This window comes from Camelus ferus, chromosome 5 (assembly GCF_009834535.1).
Source record: "Camelus ferus isolate YT-003-E chromosome 5, BCGSAC_Cfer_1.0, whole genome shotgun sequence".
NCBI classification, from domain to species: domain Eukaryota; kingdom Metazoa; phylum Chordata; class Mammalia; order Artiodactyla; family Camelidae; genus Camelus; species Camelus ferus.
Genome location: NC_045700.1, coordinates 73,432,882 through 73,450,962, shown reverse-complemented (window position 1 = coordinate 73,450,962; position 18,081 = coordinate 73,432,882). Strand labels below are relative to the sequence as shown.

Genomic DNA, 18,081 nt, shown 5'->3' with positions numbered 1-18,081 from the left:
AGAAGTAGTGCTTATTTCTACCAAAAATCCACCAACTCTTGAATATGGGACTCAATTTCATCTAAAAATCAAAACAACAACAACAACAAAAAATTTCTGCAGTATTGATAGCAATTTCCACAGAATAATACTGAACAGAATATTCTTAAGTTTCTTTATCCGTATAAAGGTAATGCTTCTGCCTGGCAGAAGTGGAATGACTCCACGTCAGTCTTATCAAGAATCCATGGAGATTGGCCTAGTTTAGTTACACTAATTGTTATATAATATATAACATGTGAAAATTATTAACATGTGATACGTATCTGTCATACATATAAAACATGTGAGCATTTGTGTTCAATAAAACAGCAGCCCAATAACAAATGAGATTTTATTATTTGAAGGATCTTATAATGTCAACACCAATGCTAATAAAATATATATAATAGGTTGAAATCCTCAATGGTACAGTCCGTTGTAACTCATTGAATTTTCCCACATTTCAAAGAAAGACTTTCATAGACAAATGAAAATCCTCTATTTTGTAAAATTTTGACCCTTACCTGCTAAGGGCTGGGCAAGTCTTAAGGCATCCCCACCAGCAGAGCGAGAACAGCAGAGATGGCACGATAGGTCACCAGACGCACGGCATGTGCTGTGAGCACCTCTGGATTCCTGCAGGACTGGGTTTCTACATTCTTCATGATTTAGCAATCAAAATAAAAGTATAACTCAAATCTAGACAGATGTAAAAGACTTCGGTCTCCATTTAAAGTTGATGTTACCCTTTTCAGACTATTTACAATTTAAAAGAAAGAAAATTAATTCTGTTGACTAAGGTTTTTAAATATTGAGATTGTGGGTTTTCTTATTGAGTTTTATGGGATGCTGCTTCGCTCCTGTGTCTAGGCTGTTAGAAGCAACAATGTTTAAGCTCAACGAGTAAGTACAGAGTTGGTAACATGGTGACACTTTAAAACCGAAGACATACAAAAAGGACTTTTTCCCAAAGAATATTTTAACAAATAAGGGTTTGCTTTGTATATACATGCCATAGTTAGAGACAAAATTTGGATTAATTGTTATATTTAGGGAATAGGTATTTTATTAATTAGCCCTTTACGTGTGTGTGTGTATGTGTGTATCTGTGAAAGAGAGAATTTTCAGCTTAAGTAAGACTTTGACTTCCTGAGAATTTTCTAATTATTAGGTAAAAATACTGGTTGAGATGCTTAGTCGTCTTACCAGGAATTTTAAGAAAAGTACACCTTGCACATTCATGAGAAACTGAGTACATTTTCGGTTATTAACCTAATGAGACATCTGCTTAAACAGATGTTTTAGTTGTGAGAACTGTAAACATGATTCTAAATTTACAAATATGTTGGTTATTCTTCTTCGTCTTGGAAGTTGAGCCAAAGTTTATGCAGACTGAAGGAAAGCCTGAGTCCGGAAAAATTGAAAGCATTACATAAATGCAGATAAAATAATACAATAAAGCCACTTGGCAATTATTTTAATAATTATTTACAGGGCGTCTTGCTTTCCTTCACTGCTCACATACAAGTGACCTGAGTTACTCCATCCTCCTGGTCAAACTGTCCGTCGTCTAGTTCCCGAAGGACGCTGTCGCTGCTGCTGAACCCGGAGAGGCTGCCATGCTGGGCGGGCCCCTTCTCCTTCATCCAGCACTCCCGGGAGGGAGGGAGGAGGCGCCCCTTGGGCGGGCTTCTGCTCTCCGCAGGTTGGGACAGGGCCGTGTCCAGCCCGACGCTCCTGCTGGTGGCTTTGCCCCTGTCTTCGCCTTTCACGTGCCGGCTGCCTTTCCTCTGAAACAAGAGATTGGCGGCCAGGAGTTAAAAGGATGGGTGCTGTCCTGCCCCTCTGATGGAGCACATACCGCCCTCTCCCCGCTTCTCTTCCAAGTCCTGCTCTCTTCAAGGACCAGCTAGAGCCACCCTTCACGTCGCCTCCACCCCCAGGGGAAAGGGCACTCCCCTCTCTGTTCATGACCCTTATGGCTTCCTGGCACCTCATTCTCCTCATTGGCAGGTTGGCTGTAGTGCCGTCTGGGCCCTCAATGACGTCTCTGAGGAGAGAAGCCCGTTGAGATCATAGTTTGGGGAACAAAACAGGTAGAAACACAGTAAAGTTTCCATTTTTCTCCTTGGTGTTAGTTGGGATCTAAGCAGCAGAGAAAGTGCTTCAGAGACCATCTCACCCCTCTCACATAGGAAGAGGCTGCTCAGATAATTCAGACCCAGGTCAGATTGGAAGAAGGGGCCCTCTTCTGGGTAGAGGGGACCCTCTCCTCATCCTGCTGCAAACCGCTTCTGCCTGACACGCTCAGCAACGGGACCAGCTCATCTGCAGACAAAGGAGCTGCGAGTGTTTTCACTATGAAATATTCTGAGGCCTGACTATGTCCTTGGTATGGTTCAGAATAAAGAGGAAACTTTATTCTGCCAAAGATACTCAAGTCAAACTAAGATACCTAAGTCAATAGAAGGAGGGCTCAGGGAGAGAACTGCGGGTGTTCAGACTCCTGATGAGATTTCCTCAATATGGATAACACGACATGTATTAGATCATGATCCTATCCTCTGGCACAAGAACTGAGCAAGGAAGATAAAAAAAGATAAAGATAGAATAAAAAAGATAAATTAAAAAACATTTTAAAAAACCCCAGCAATTTCCCAGAGTACAAAGAGTTTATTTGTTTAAAGTTGATTTATATGTTAGGTGGGAGCTAGGATTACATTTTCTTAAATGTAAGAACTAAAATTACTCTCAAAGAAAAAACAAAACACAAAAACACAGATGTCAGATGCCTAGGCTAGTCTTAGAAAAGTTTGTTAAACCACAGGTTTGCTGAATTATAAAGTATAAAATATAAAAGTATTTTCTACTGGTTTTCATGGCAAATATACAGTGCAAACAAAAGAGCTTAATTACATTGGATTTTGTGGGCTACCACAGAATGCAGCCACAGCTGATTACACTGTTTGTATAGGAAGACACAGTCCTCAGTGTGTTGCATTGTTCTAGGGGGAAGGTAACTAGGTTTACTTATTTGTTTTAATGGAGGTCCTGGGGATTGAACCCAGGACCTCGTGCATGCTAAGCACACACCCTACCACTGAGCTACACCCTCCCTGCTCAGTGTGTTACATTGAAAGGAGTGTGTTGGCAGCTCATCTTTTTCTTGGCTGAGTTACCACAGTCCTCGGGCAAGTTTAAAGGACCGAGCCTGCAGTGGGTCCTGCCTTAATAAAGGCCCACCCTCATAGTCCCAAGTCAGACATAGCTTGATGGTGGTGACATTTTCCATTGGCCCCCTTGCATTCACCCAGTGCAAAAATCAGATCTCAAATCCTTTTCCTTTTTATTCTCATTCACCAAATGTATTATAATTTACTCTCTTAGGGAACAGAATTTGAGAATGGCACGTTCCCCCTGGCATGGGGACACTGGTCAGCGAGGATATAGCCTTTTGGCTGCAGGCAGGGCTGGTGGGTACTGCCAGACAGGGCTCCTTTCTCAAGCCTGGCTACTGGCTCTCTTTCCCACATGTATAAAGAATGTATTCACTCTTGAACAACCTCTCAGGTTGACTGAATGAAATGGGAAGGAGGGGTTGCCTGGGAGCACTTGGCAGCCTGGATTTTCCTTCCTCACCAGCATCGTGGCCAAAGGTGAATTTTGCAATAAATTCCTTATTGTATATGAGCCAACAGAGGCCAGCTCTCACATACTCAATGAGAACTTTCTAAATAAAAATTGGGTATTATTCAGAATAATAAGAGTCATAGTAATTCACTTTTAGATGAGTATTAATATGTAAACAGCTGCCAAATATAAATTTCAAATATTAGAAGATAACAAGTACCTAGTATGGTGACTCTAAACCAGATTTCAGAAGAAACACTTTTCTAGCACGTGACCCTTAGTAAATACATTTTCAGCAATGATGCTGCCTCCCCTACTCCACCCTCACTCCACACAAAATAATATCTTTTCCAACAAATCAAGTTGCAATGTTCTTACAACCTAAGAGTGTAGGAGTCTGGATCCTGAGCAGTCCTTGGAGATCATCTGCTTTAATCCCTATTTCTACAGAGGCAGGACCCAGGCCCAGAAAGTAGATGGAATTGGTCCAAGGTCACGGAGTAGCTGGCTTTGAACCTGAGCCTGAGTGTCTTACCTTATTCTTTTCACATTATTCACTCTGCAAAAATGTGAGTAGATTTGTGGTTGAAGACTTGTGTGTTTCTCAAATAAAAATTTCCAATTACAAAAATAATACACATTTAATTTAGAAAACCTGGCAAAAACAAAGGAAAAAGCAAAACCCACCCACAGTCCTATCTCACAGAGATACCACTGTTGAAATTTGGCGTGTTTTACTATGTATTTTCATATGCACACAGAGATGTATACAGCTCACTTTTGCCCTTAGCACTGACTATATTTTGAGTATTTCTCTATGTCAATTAGGAGATTTTTCCAGCTACATTGACAGGCTTATTCATATATCTTCTCACTTTCTTCTGATATTTTCACTATAAAATTGGGGGAGATTATACCAAGATTTGCATGCAGATCTAATATCACCCTTGATAAAATTGATCTACTTTTGAGAATCATTCTCATTTATTAAAAATGGGTGACCTATTCCAAATACATGAGACTCATTGACAAGTCAGGTGCATTTAGGGTGTCCTACCATTCTATCTTTTATTTTCCACTGTCGGTGTCTTAAAAACAAAAGCAAAAGAACAAAGTCAGAACTATACCAGCAATCATTAGACACTGTATTGTCTTGGACAGTGTTATGATGGACAGAGAGGAAGAGTAGCTAAAAAATACGGTTTATAAAACAATAAAAGCATGGAGTGGACATTCAGGATTTCTCTTCCTTGTGTGTCTCAGGCTTGGGGGAAGGATTAGGAAGCTGCTATAAACCTATGTGAAGTGTAGCTTTAGTACCAGTTAGAAGAGTCAAAGGTTTTGAATCATGCAGAGAAATCTCATCCCTGCTCACTCACAGAATATGTTCCTGTGTCACCCAAGCTTGGGGCTGTCAAAATCATTCTAATCTAGGAGGGGACAAGCTGTAGTGGACAATTGCCTTTCCAGCTAGCTTTCCTCTCCACCTTCTCCTCTGCTGCAGTGTGGCCACATGACCCTGTCAGATCCAATCAGAGTCCTTTCCTGGGATGGCTATATTGACTTTGGGATCAAGACGTTCTTTCTTTCTAGAAATTGAAGTATAGTTGCTTTATGATATTATATTAGTTTCAGGTGTACACCACAGTGATTCAATAATAAAATAGATTATACTCCATTTAAAGTCATTATAAAATATTGGCTATCTTCCCTGTGCTCTAGTAAGTAAGTAGGTCCTTATAGCTTATTTTATACATAGCACTTTGTCCCTCTTAGTTCCCTACCCCATCTTGTCCCTCCCCACTCCCAGCGGGTAACCACTAGTTTGTTCTCTATATTTGTGAGTCTGCTTCTGCTTTGTTATATTCATTTGCTTATTTTTTTAGACTCCACATATAAGTGATAACATAGAGTATTTGTCTTTCTCTGTCTGACTTATTTCAAGAAGTCCTCCCTTTCCAATGAGGTGGCCACACTCACCTCATAAGAAGCCCTCTGCACATAAGACACAGAAGCTGAAGCAAACAGAACGTTCTGGGGGTGTTGACTCTGGTGTCATTCCGTACCTGAGGCTCTGGTCTTTGTAGCTCTTTTTTTGATGTTATGAGCTATGCCAATATCCTTCCTATCTGGAAGCCAATAAATTGCCTTATGTACAGAGGCTAATCTGAGCAGGGTTTCTGTCCCTTACACCCCAAGGGGCACGAATAGGTCATACGGACACAAGTGTGGGTGGCCCAGGAGAGGGCTGCTCTCCACCCTGAACGTCGCCCACTGGCTACAGTGATCCCTTTTCCCTTCTGCCCACACCAGTAAAAAGCCCATTTGCTTTGAGTGAAAAGCATTCCTTAGATGAAGAACTTCTTTAATGATAAAAGCAAACCGCTTTCATCTTTGTTTTCACATGATGCTCTCTGAGGTACCCGACATCCTCTATTACACTGGCACCAGATTTGATTTTACATGGACTTCCACTGAGGACACCAACAGCTAATGAATGAAATATGACCTGCATGACTTTCACATAATTTCAAATGAACTTCAAATGACTGGAAACGTAAGAACAAAGCTTGATAAATAATTATCTCACTGTACAGTAAGGAAAGAAGTTAAGGTACACGTTAAATAGTTCTCAATATTCATATGACTTTATTACAGTTACCTTGGAAAAGATCTAATTCAGACCATTTCTCTGCTGCTCCTTCTCTTCTTGGTTTATATTAGAGAAATGGCTCAATAGATGTGATTTATCTCTTGAAATCATTCATTTTGAGGTATATTTAGAGACAGGAAAATTATTTGAATGCAAAATTGCTCTAAATAAGAAAAATAAATGTAAAATGGGAGCCATTTAAATGTGAACTCCTGTGTCCCAGGGCCTATTCTCTCCATCTTTCTTCTAATAACAGAACTCCGCCCCCGCCTCACCCCCAGTGCCTTGCAGTTTTTAGCTGGGCACATGCTATTTCACTGTGGTACCAGTACATGGTTGCCCCATGACATTTCCCAGCCTCCCTTGCTGACACTTGTAATGACATAAATAAGCTCAGGCCAATGGGATGTGCGAAGAAATATGTCCGTGACTTGGGAATCAGTGCCTTAGAAGCATGCCTGGAATTCTCCTTTCCTACCTCCTGCTTGCTGGACAGGGCAACAACTGCGGCCGCAGCCCTGGGTCCAGGGGCAGAAGCCAGATGTTGTGGGTGGCAGAGTGGACCAGTCATGCGGCAGAGCCTCGCCCACCCTACAGTGCCTGTCCATCTTTAGACTGTTAGGAGAGAGTCCTTTCTGTTGTATTTAAGTCATTCTATATCGGTCTTTATGGCATAGCATCTTAGTAACTAATTAGTGACTAATTAATAACTAACAGAGAAAAAGTTGCTGGCAATCAAGGCTTTTTAGTTTAATCTCCCCCCAACTTTCCAATTATGAAAGATTTCAAGTATACAGAAAGTTTAAAGGATAGTATAATGAATCCACTACCTAATTCAACACATTAATATTTTGCCGTATTTGCTTTACATATATATGTACCTGTGTGTTTTTTAGAACATCGAAAAGCATCAGTACACTACATTTCTACCTACTAGCTGAAGGTAATTTTTAGCTGGAGAAAATGGAGGGTCATTATGAGTTTCTGGATTTTAATTCAGTTTCTCCACAGAGTTAAGTATTGACAGAAAAACATTCCTATAAAAACAAAAGCAACATTCCATGTGCCCAGGCGCTGTGCCCGGCCCCCTACATGTTTTCTCACTGAACTGTCCTTACAACCCTGTGGTGGGCACTAACGTCCATATTTTACAGAGGAGGACACAGAGGCTTGGAGAGCGTGACACTGTGCGCGTGCACACACACACTCACATACATCCTGGAATCCCTTTCACGGCTTGTTGTCTACCCCTAAGAACACCACCGGATGGAAACCTTACTCTGAGTCAGTGGAAACTAAATACTTTTAAATGACCTTTTGTTTCTTGTAAATAATTATCAAAGGGAAACGGGCTGAAGAATTTAACTGAAATAGACTTTTAGGTAATAAAAAAAATCTGATGAGTTTTTATGCGAGTCTTCAAAGGAACAGAAAAGAAAGGAGATCTTGACAGAAAAATTGAGAACATATAATAGATGGAGGGAAAATCCTGGTCAGAGTCTCTTACCCTACTTAGCATAGCTAGCGCTTCCTTGAATCTAGTTAGAGGCCTCCCCACAAAATAAAGAAAAATTTAAAAAATAAAAATAGATAAAAGGAACTGCAAGATAAAAAGAACCTTGCTTTATTCCCCTGCACAGCCTTATGCAGAGGAAGGGGAAGTTAACAACCTCATTACACTTCATAAAAATCCCATTACCCACGGAGAGTCTTTACTGAAGGACCAAGATATAAAAAATATAGTCTACGTGGTTTATAAAGCAAACATGGAAAAAACATGGAAAAGTGTAAAGTTCTATGAATCTTAACACATATGTACAAATTTGTGTACCCACAGTTAGGACACAGAACAGTTCCATTATCCCCCGCAACCCCCCACCCCCCACCCAAGCTAGCCCTTTATCACACCTTACCTCAAACCCCTAAGCCCTGGCAACCATTGACCTGTTCTCCACACTACGGTTCCGTCTTTTTGAGGATGTCATATAAATAGAATAGTCCACTCTGGCTTCCTTTTAATCAGCATGCTTTTTGAGATTGATCCAAGTCATTGTGCATATGAAGAGTTCCTTTGTTTTTATTTCTGAGAAGTATTTCATTGTATGGAAGAACCACAGCTATTTACCCACACACCTGTTGAAGACATTTGGATTGTTTCCAGTTTTTGGAGATTATGAATAGAACATGTAAATATTTATGTGTAGCTTTTTGTGTGAACACAAGTTTTTATTTCTCAAGGGTAAATGCCTAAGAGTGGGATTGCTGGGTCATATGTAGTTGTATGTTTAACCCCATAAGAAGCTGCCAGACTGTTTTCCAGCGTGGTTGTACCATTTTGCATTCCTCTCAGCAGTGTTAGATAATTTCAATTGCTTCTCATTCTTGCCAGTTCTTAGTACTGTCAATTTTAAAACATTGTAGTCATTCTAGCAAACGTATGGTAGTATCTCATCATGGTTTTCATATGCATTTCCCTTAATGATTAACAGTTTAAATATTTTTCTACATGCTTATTTCTCATATACATATCTTCCTTGGTGAGATGTCCAAAACTTTTTAAAAAAATGTTGTTGTTGTTGTTGTTGTTGTAGGGGTAGGTAATTAGGTTTGTTTACTTTTAATGGAGGTACTAGGGATTGAATCAAACCTCATGCATGCTAGGCATGCACTCTACCACTGAGCTACACCTTCCCTCCAAGACTTTTCACTATGTTTTACCTGGGTTGTTTGTTTCTTATTTTTAAGTTTTGAGAGATCTTGATACATCCAGGATTCGAGTCCTTTGTCACGTATGTGATTGGCAAGGTTTTTGTTTTTGCTCTGAGTCTGTGGCTTGTCTATTACTTCCTTAGTGTTATTTGAAAAATAAAAGTTTTTAATTTTGACAAAGTCTAATTTATCATGTTTGAAAAAATGAACTATGCTTTTGGTGCCACGTCTAAGAACTCTTTGCTTAGCCCCAGTTCATGAAGATTTTATTTTCTTCTATTATTTTTTTCTATGAATGTTCTAATTTTCCTAAAACAAACTGTCTTTCAATAGCTAAAAGAAAATTGAGGCAGTAAAGGGGAATAGAAATATTTTGAATTGATATTTTCCATGTTTAAAAAATTCTCAAGAATATTATATAAATCATATCTGTGAAATATAAACAAATTCCAAAACTAAAGTTCATGATAACTTCAGGAGAAAAAATTCCAACAACATACTTTCTTCATTATGCAATTCTTAATTCCCTCCCCCATAACAGAGGCATGAAATGGATTTGCTTAATATAAAATTCTGTTCTATGTTGAGGTAACTGAATATGAAAAGTCTTGTAATCTTGACATTTGTCTCAGTAAAAGAAAGAGAGAAAATTCTTTTTAAGGGTTAAACTTTAGATCAGTTTCTACCAGCCCATGAAATTTATCATTTTATTGAAAACTCATTGACAATCCTAAGGCAACATTTGTAATATCTCAAATTTCCACTAACTGGTTTTTGGAAATAAACACCTTTGAAACAATTCTCTGAAAACCTTTATAAATGAAGCAATCCCCCCATCAATCCCTCACAAACAACAACTGATTTCAAGGTACAAACAAAGAATGGTGCCATTATGGACCTACAACTATAAACATTTTTTTCAAGGTGTTTTATAAATGTGTAACTTTCACAAAATACATATGAGATAGCTACATTAACTCTGTGGTGATATTCATAGTCTACTTTCCCAATACTACTGCTACCTTTTTTGAGATACAATAACAAATTCTTTCCATTAGAGAAAACTAAAAGAATTTACGAATTGGTTTTCTGTTATAGCTATTAGACTGAACCACCTACATGTTCTGTCCTGAAGTAATCTCAGTATTCCGAGATTTCCTGCTAGGAAAATTAAACATTTATTAAAGGAAGAAATAGCAAATCCATTTAAAATCCGTTTAAAAAAAGAATCCTGAGTTATAAAATACAGTACTTCTGGGCTTCTCATTGACACAAAGTGACTACTTGTATACTTCCTTACTACTGTATAAGTGAACCAGTAATTTTATATTTCAATGAATGTAAATATAAAGAATACCCAAAGAAAAGCTACCACTAGACTACTGAGTGGTATTTAAAATTAAACAAAAAGAGCTCAAATATTTTCAGGGAATCAGAACTGTAGCATGGTGAGAAGTTGCTTTGGGGCAGGAGAAAGAAGAATGAAAACCTTTTCTGGCCATTCATTACGTAGACCCCACTCATCTTGCTTCTTCTTGACAGAATATTTCTTGTGAACTAAATGAACTTGAGCCATCGTCCTCCCCGGGGTTGGGAGGCACTGCTCACCTGCGGACTCTAATGCAGTCTTTCTGATAACTATGTGCTTGGCCGCTCTGCTCTCCTCCCTGGGGAGGCATCTTCCTACCTATCTTTCTACCTCTCTACCTATTTACCTATCGAACCAGTGAGAGTCCTTCCAAAATTAACGTGAGACAACTTGGCATGGCTGTATTATATACACTGTCAGTCTAAAAACAATATTTTCTTAACATACAAAAAAGAATCACTTTAAATAATTAAATATTAAATCACTAATAATTTTCTGGTACATTTGCAAATTTTTTGTTTTAAAAGTTATACTTTATTAATGCACAGATTGCTACATTCAATGATACTGTTCTGGGGGTGCTGGGGAACAGCTCAGTGGTACAGTGTGTGCTTAGCATGCCTGAGTTCAATCCCCAGTACCTCCATTTTAAAAAAAAGTATTAAAAAAATGATACTATTCTAGCTGTGCATCTAGTAATGGTCTAGTAAGGATAAGGTGACTTGATACTCAGGATACTCAGCATAGCCCTTTGCTGAAAAAATATGCCTTGAATGACAATACAAAGGTGCTGTCAGAGATCAAGACAGGACTGCACAGATCTGTTGTAATATCAGGTACATTCACTTATAAGGCTTATAACTGTAGGGGAGGAAAAAACTTTTCCTTTACCATCTTATGTTCAGTACCTTGGATCTGCAAATCAAACTGAAAAAGATTAACAGGAGAGAAGGAGGCAACTTCACAAGTGGAAATTTGTGTCACCTTTTAAGAAGAGCAATGTATGCCCTGTTTCTGTCAGAAAGGGAGAGGGTAGAGCGTTCCTCCCATGTCTGCTGTTTCCTAATTGCCTGTAGCTCAAAATATTAATCCTTGTGCTCAAGTGACATATTTTGGGGTAATCGTCTGATCCCTTTCAGAGCTGTCTCATGTGCCTGTTTGCTGGCACACTTCCCTTGTTATATGTTGGTTTGGAAGGTTGTTTCTGTATCAAGCCCACACTTCCTCATTTGTCCACCATTTAGAATTACAATGAGAGTTTAAGGATTAAATGCTCCTGTATAACATTTAGTTCATAAAGCACCAATTTTACTCACTTCTGGTGTCTGAGCAGCTGCATTCCACATAACTGGTCTCTGAAGGAACACAACCTGCTTTGTAGCCAAATTGCCTTCACTGCAAATTAAAACAGTAGCATTAGTATTAGTGAATTAGTAATTCTCTATATTTCACATTTGGCTAGAATGTTCCACAGGTATCCTTTAGTAAAATAATCTTCTCATCCAAAAAAAAAATTATGAAATAAGATTCTACGTTAAGTTGCAGCTGGAAAAACGAGAAAAAAAGAAATCCCCCAAAACTAAATACAGTCATTACAATAGAACATTTTAATGTTTAAAACTTGCAGTCTCACTGTGCCAACATCCCTATTTTCATCTCTTTGTGTCCCCTCCTACTCTTTATCAACAAATAGATTTCCCCATGTCTACAACCACTGCATATTTGCATTTCTGTGTTCTATGTTTATCCCATTTCTTGTTTGCACACTGTTATCATATTCTTAATAGCTACAAAGAATTAAGCTTAACAGCTGCAAAGAATTAAGATACCAAAATGTACTAAGCCTTTATTATTGGAAAATTAGGTTGTTTCCAGTTTTCTGCTGATTATAAATAATGCCGCTATAGAAATATGTATAGTCTTTCTTATTCTTTATGACTTATTTCCTTGAGATAAATTCTCAGGAGTAGGATTATTAGGCCAAAAGAGGGTACAATTTAAGCTCCTTGGTGTGCACTGCCAGATTTGTCCTACAAAAAGAAGAGACCGCTCTGGACCGCTGCACGTGAGAAATTTCATATACATTTTCAGCTGCGGGACTTGAGCCCCCGTTAGTTTCATTTTCAGACGCTTCTTTGTAGTCAGCTACTCAGTATTCTCCTTGTTTAACTATCATCGTGGCAAATTACCCCTTGCCAAAGACTACTTGGGGTTTGGATTTCTCTGAAATGCTTTTCACAGAGTCTCCACGGATTTATGAGGAGGAGTGTCTGTAGCTAATGTTGCTCAGTTACGACTTTTATTATGCAAAAAACCCAAACAAAACCTCACTATTAGCTGCATTTTCTGCTGAGCTCTTTTTCTGGGAAACAAATGCAACATTGAAACTCTGGCCCTCGTGGTCAACCCCACACCACTTGAAAATCCCAAACTTACTGATACTGTTGAATTTTGAAAAACAGCAAATCCTCCCCCAAAGTGGTGGCTGCCTCTTTTCTATTTTATTTTTGAAAGGCTGCTCCTGGTCTAATCTCATTTTAGTTTGGCTTTATGTTTGATTAGAAGAAAAGACTTGAAATATAGCCTAACTTTGGGAACAACTTGAATCATCAGGAGACATCGACTTATGACATAGGTGTTCCAGGAAGGGACTAGCGGGCTACAGAGCAGGCTGGCCTGTTTGGGGGTGCATGGAGTTTACTGGAAAAGGTAGTAGCTTTGGAACCAGATGGGTCCTGGGTTCAAATCTCAACTCTGCTGTAAACAAAGAATGCTGCCCACCATCCCGTTCTGTAAGAATCAAGTCATTAGTCACTGGCCTACAATTCACCCTGAAAGGAATTCAGGCCAAGATAAGGGTGAGGCACTCCATGTTTTGGTAAAACAGGGGAAACAGGTAAAACAGGCCCTTCCATAGTTAGAAATATTTCAGGAGAAATTTCTTCCATGAACCCGGATTCTTGCATATTTAGAAAAGCACTAACAGCATTAACTGAGATATCTGTTCCTCATGACCAACCTTCTATCAAGATGTGTGCCTGACCACTCGTAACCCTTCTCTGAAATCACAGATATACTGACCTCCTGCCTTACCTCTTCAGAGCAGTTCCTCAGAGCTTTCTGAGAGACTGTATCCTGGGCTAGAGTCCTTAGGAAGTCCCCCCAAAAAACAAAACTCACAGCTCTCACGTTGTGTCCCCCTCGCCCCCGGTCGACACTACCATAGTAGGTGACAATACCCTGAATAGCGGAAGACTTTAGCAGAGTTTCAAAATTCTCTTTCGTTTCCTCTCAGGGACTTTGTGAGGAAAAACAAGCCAGTGTGTGTGAAGAGCCTCCGCCGTGCCTGCCGCCGGAGGAGCACAGCAATGTGATTTCCTTCCACGTCCTCCATTCATTCAGCAAAATGTGCAGAGCAGGGAAGTGGGAGGGAACTAGCTCAGAATCAAGAGTATCTTCCAGAGAGAAAAGTTGAGGGGAAGGGTACACAAGAACAGAGAAGAGGCTTCTGGATAGTGCTCGTGGGCTGTGCTCCAGGTAGCGAATCGTAGGAGGGAGCTGGGCCTACAACTATCCACAGATGACAAGGGAAGATAAGGGTAGAATTATTCTTCCTGAATAGAAAGCAGGAGAATGTCAGGGGAGGGATCGGGGGTGACCTGGAGCGATGATAGGATGGGGGGAGTCTGAACGCATCAGGATATGATGCTTGGTTCACAGCAGGCTTCTCAACCTTTTCTGATGGGGTCAAACAATAAGTGTGGAGATAGTTTCTCAAAGGCTGACTATCTTAGGACAGTCTCTGGATGCCGAGATAAGACTTCGGATGGTTGGCATCTTCCCATCTCTTCGGAGGTCCTTAGAGCCAGACTCAATCTGAAATATGTCTGAGATCTCCATCTCCCTGGTTTTCTAAGGGATGTTCTGATTTAAAATAGGTCCTCTTATTTTCAGAACATCTGTGAGATGTGGAATGCCTTTTGGTTTGGAGAATCTGATCGCGGTAGAACTGTAAGGGGAAGAGGTCTGAAGCCTTACAGAGGGACACCTGTCCACAGGGCAGGTGAGTCCCTCACAGTCTGCAGTAGCTCACAAGGGACCTCATTTACAGAGTGTGGATAGAATATCTGCCCCTGGAGCACAGGTTTCTGAAAGGATTTGACTTTGCGATGGGACCAGAGAGAACTTTAACGCTCTCCTCGATGCTCCAGGAGGACATGGCCTACATCGCTTATTCCCCACGGAAATTTCCATCCAAAAATGTTGTTAGTTAACTGAGTGATTTAGTATCACCCTGAGAGGAAGTTAAGAACCTCTGGATGGGCAGAATGGGCAGTCATGCTTTGATGTCATAGGAAATAAATACAGCTTTTGAAAGATGCTCGATTTACACATAAGCTCTGAGAATGTTCTGGCACAGCCTGTGTTGGTTGAGATTTTAAGCTGCAGTATAAGCTGGTCAAGGGCACAGCCTGCAAAGAAGATGTGGAAATACCACTAGTCCGTCCTCTCTGAGGGCAACACGTCAGCACGAGGGCCAGGGCACATCAGCATGAGGGCCAGGGCAGCCTGAGGGGCTCAGTCCCTGTAGGCAATCGTGGAGAGCCGGGTGGAAGGACGTGAGGGCCTGAGTCAGGGTAGGGAAAGGAGTCATTAGTACAGGAGAAGGACCAGGAAAACACCGCGACTCCAGAGGCCACAGCCCTGGTGGGATCTAGGGCACTGGGCCAAACTGAAGGAGGAAAACCAAAGTCAAACCCCTGAGGCCTACTGGAGAAAAACGAGATCGGTGGGAGAAGCCAGGTCAGGTGCAGGCATCTGACAGACCAAACCAGTTGAAGCAGAGGGAAAGTATGAAGCTGAGTCAGCTACTGGATCACAGGGAGGATCAGGCAAAGCCCAGAGGGCAGGTACGGACCTGGAACAGGAAAGAGAATCCACCAGCACTGCTGTGATTCCCTGGGACAAGTGGCTTCTGCTCTCTGCCCTGGTATTAAGCTCATCTTTCAATGCGGGCAGATCTTAGTGTGGGATCTGGGGAGAGTGAGCCAGCGGCTGTATTCACAGCACAGGCAGAGCAGCCAGGCCACAGATGGGGGAGGAAATGAGTTCAACCAGCTGTGTGGCTTTACGCTACAAAGTGTCAGCACACCTCGTTTCTCTGTGATGTATTTATCCGAGAGGCAGTCAGGTATGGGGAAACAGCATGGCTTTAGAGTCAATTAGACCCACCCTGGTTTTGCATCCCAGCTCAGTTTGCTAGTGATGAGACGCTGAGGTAGTTGCCCTATCTTTCTGAGCCTCCTGTTTCTCTTCTCTAAAACAGAGAAGGTTCTAGCAGTGCCAGTGAGACGGTGGAGGTAAAGTCCTTAGCCCTGGAGCACAGCAGATGCTCAGTAAATGTCTGCTTCTCCCTTCACTGCCTTCTTCCATGCATTCCATAAGGAAACAAAAAGAGGACTCTCTACTTCCTTGTTTTTAAGGGAGGGGGGTTTGCTGTGGCATCAACAGACAATCAAGAAGAAGACTGGCTTTCCAATAACAGAAGATCCAGTGGACTAAACTAAGAAAAATAACTTCCATGTGTGCAGTGCTTTCGGTGTACTGAGTACTTCCCACGTGCAATAGCACATTTGTTTCTTATGATAGTCCTTTCAGGTGGGCAGAGAAAATATTATTTTCCCCATTTTGTGAATAAGGAAATTGAAACCCAGAGTTTTCAAGAGTTTTGTCTTGAATCATCTCTGGTTCCCCCCTTTCCACAACACAATGGCATCTTGACAGCAAGTATAGATGAACTCAGGGGAGCCCGGACTACAGAGAGGAGGGGCCTCGTTTAATTCGATTCTGACCGGACAACTTTATAGTGAATGACTAAGTGTAAGCTATTTCGCAAAAGTCCAGATTTCTATGTTAGCATCTCCGCAATTTAGCATTTCAGCTTATAATGTTCAGGAGTTATAATGGACAAGAGTGAAGGAAATAAAAAGAAGGGTTCATCTTCCCTGGGTTAACTAGACTGTTGAAACAGAACACACAGATCGGTGTTAGTATGAGAAAAAGAAGAAGAGACAGGAGCAAGTTCATGACCTGTGGCATTTTAGTGACATTTTTATAAAAGATGAATCACTGAAAGCTTTGCCTTAAAAAATTCTCCCCATGAATTCAGTTTTACACAAGAGTGAGTAAGTGTTACTTATAAAAACGAACAAGCAACAAAAACAAAATAAAAAAGCAGTTCTATATTGGTTTGATGATATCTTTAGTGATATTTAAATTTTAAAATCATTTTTGCAGGAAGTTATGAGGACAACTTGAGCTTCCGCTTGATCCAATATTTGCTTCCATTTCAAGCATCTTTGAAACAGAGCTGGAGACTTAGAATTTATGGATAGGTGGGAGAGAGGCTTTCTACACTCTTTAACATACAAAAACCAAGGTCACGTTGGATTGGCCTGTGGGAATGGCCCCCTCGACCCCCTGGCCCACAGCTGAATGGCTGCTTGTGGCATTCTCATACCTGGAATGGCCACACCATCACCACTGCCACTTTCCAGCCCGCCTATCTTTTAAGGTTCATTTTCAAGTGTGACCTCCTTCTGAAAGCCTTCAATGATCCCTCAATGCAAGGGCCACACACCCTTTTTGGGGCTCCCTTTGGGTCCCTCGCATGCAGCTTAATCCCTTTCCCAAGGACTTCTGTGGCCACTGGTACAGTTTCCCTCCTACTAGATCTAAGCTCTCTGAAGGAAGGTCTCCTTAAGCACTACATCTTCCACACTAATTAGCAGACAGCCCCTTTTAAAATGGTTCTCAGTAGATATTTGAAGAATCAAAGACTTCATGAATAAGTGGTCATTTGGTTTCTGTGATAATGTACTGATGCCAGAGAGCACGCTTAAAAAAAACCATAACAAGTGAGCAAAGGCTTGCAGGAGAGAAAAAAGGCTTCCTAGGTCTTCTTACATCTATGAAGTTCATTAATTTTTAGCATGAATCTTTTTAAGATTTAGCTGTTCCTTCTCCTTTCACAAAATGTACTCCTCAGGCACACCAGCCTATAGTAACTGTAGCTTCCAGAATTTTATGTTAATTTAAAAAATTAAAATGTCTCATGTTATGCCCAAATTTAAAAATAATTCACTCCTTGCTTCCCCATATTACTTCAGGTAAGGGAGAGATTTCTTAAATACTCCAAAAGGGGTAAAGATGCATATATTTGCATATTAATCCAAAGGCAAATCTGTTCATCCAAAGGCATCATAAAGAGAGTAAAAAGATAAGCCACAGAATTAGGAAGATCATTGCAACACGTGTAACAAATAAAAAGTCTCACCCAATATATATTTTAAAACTCCTATAAATACAACTTTAAATGTGGACAAAAGATTTAAACAGGTAGGTACTTTACAAAAGAAAAATCCCACTGGTCAATAAACATACGAAAATGTGCTCAATTTCAGTAGTAATTAGGTAAATATAAACTAAAACCACACTGAGATCATACAATATATACACTTACCAGAATGATAATATTTAAAAGTATGACAATTTTTTGTTGTTGTTGGAGCAATGGGAACTTTCATATTCTGCTGATGGGGGCATAAGCTACAACATTCCACTTGGAAAGAATTTGGCATTTATATCTGATAAAGCTAAAGAAATGCCCCCTGACCCAGCAATTCCTCTTCCAGGACTA

At 40.4% G+C, this 18,081-nt stretch overlaps 1 protein-coding gene across 2 annotated transcripts in view; it reads right to left on the bottom strand.

The window, feature by feature from the left end:
• Positions 1-359: 359 nt before the first annotated feature.
• Positions 360-18,081, bottom strand: part of RFTN2 (raftlin family member 2) — a 58,994-nt gene continuing 41,272 nt past the window's right edge. For both annotated transcript variants that reach the window (XM_014551051.2, XM_006175211.3), the window contains exons 9-10: positions 11,699-11,777; positions 360-1,811 (exon numbers count right to left, since the gene is read on the bottom strand). In XM_014551051.2, the coding sequence (XP_014406537.1) occupies positions 1,539-1,811; positions 11,699-11,777 (352 nt within the window). In that variant the 3' untranslated portion in view covers positions 360-1,538. The remainder of the gene's footprint in view (positions 1,812-11,698; positions 11,778-18,081) is intronic.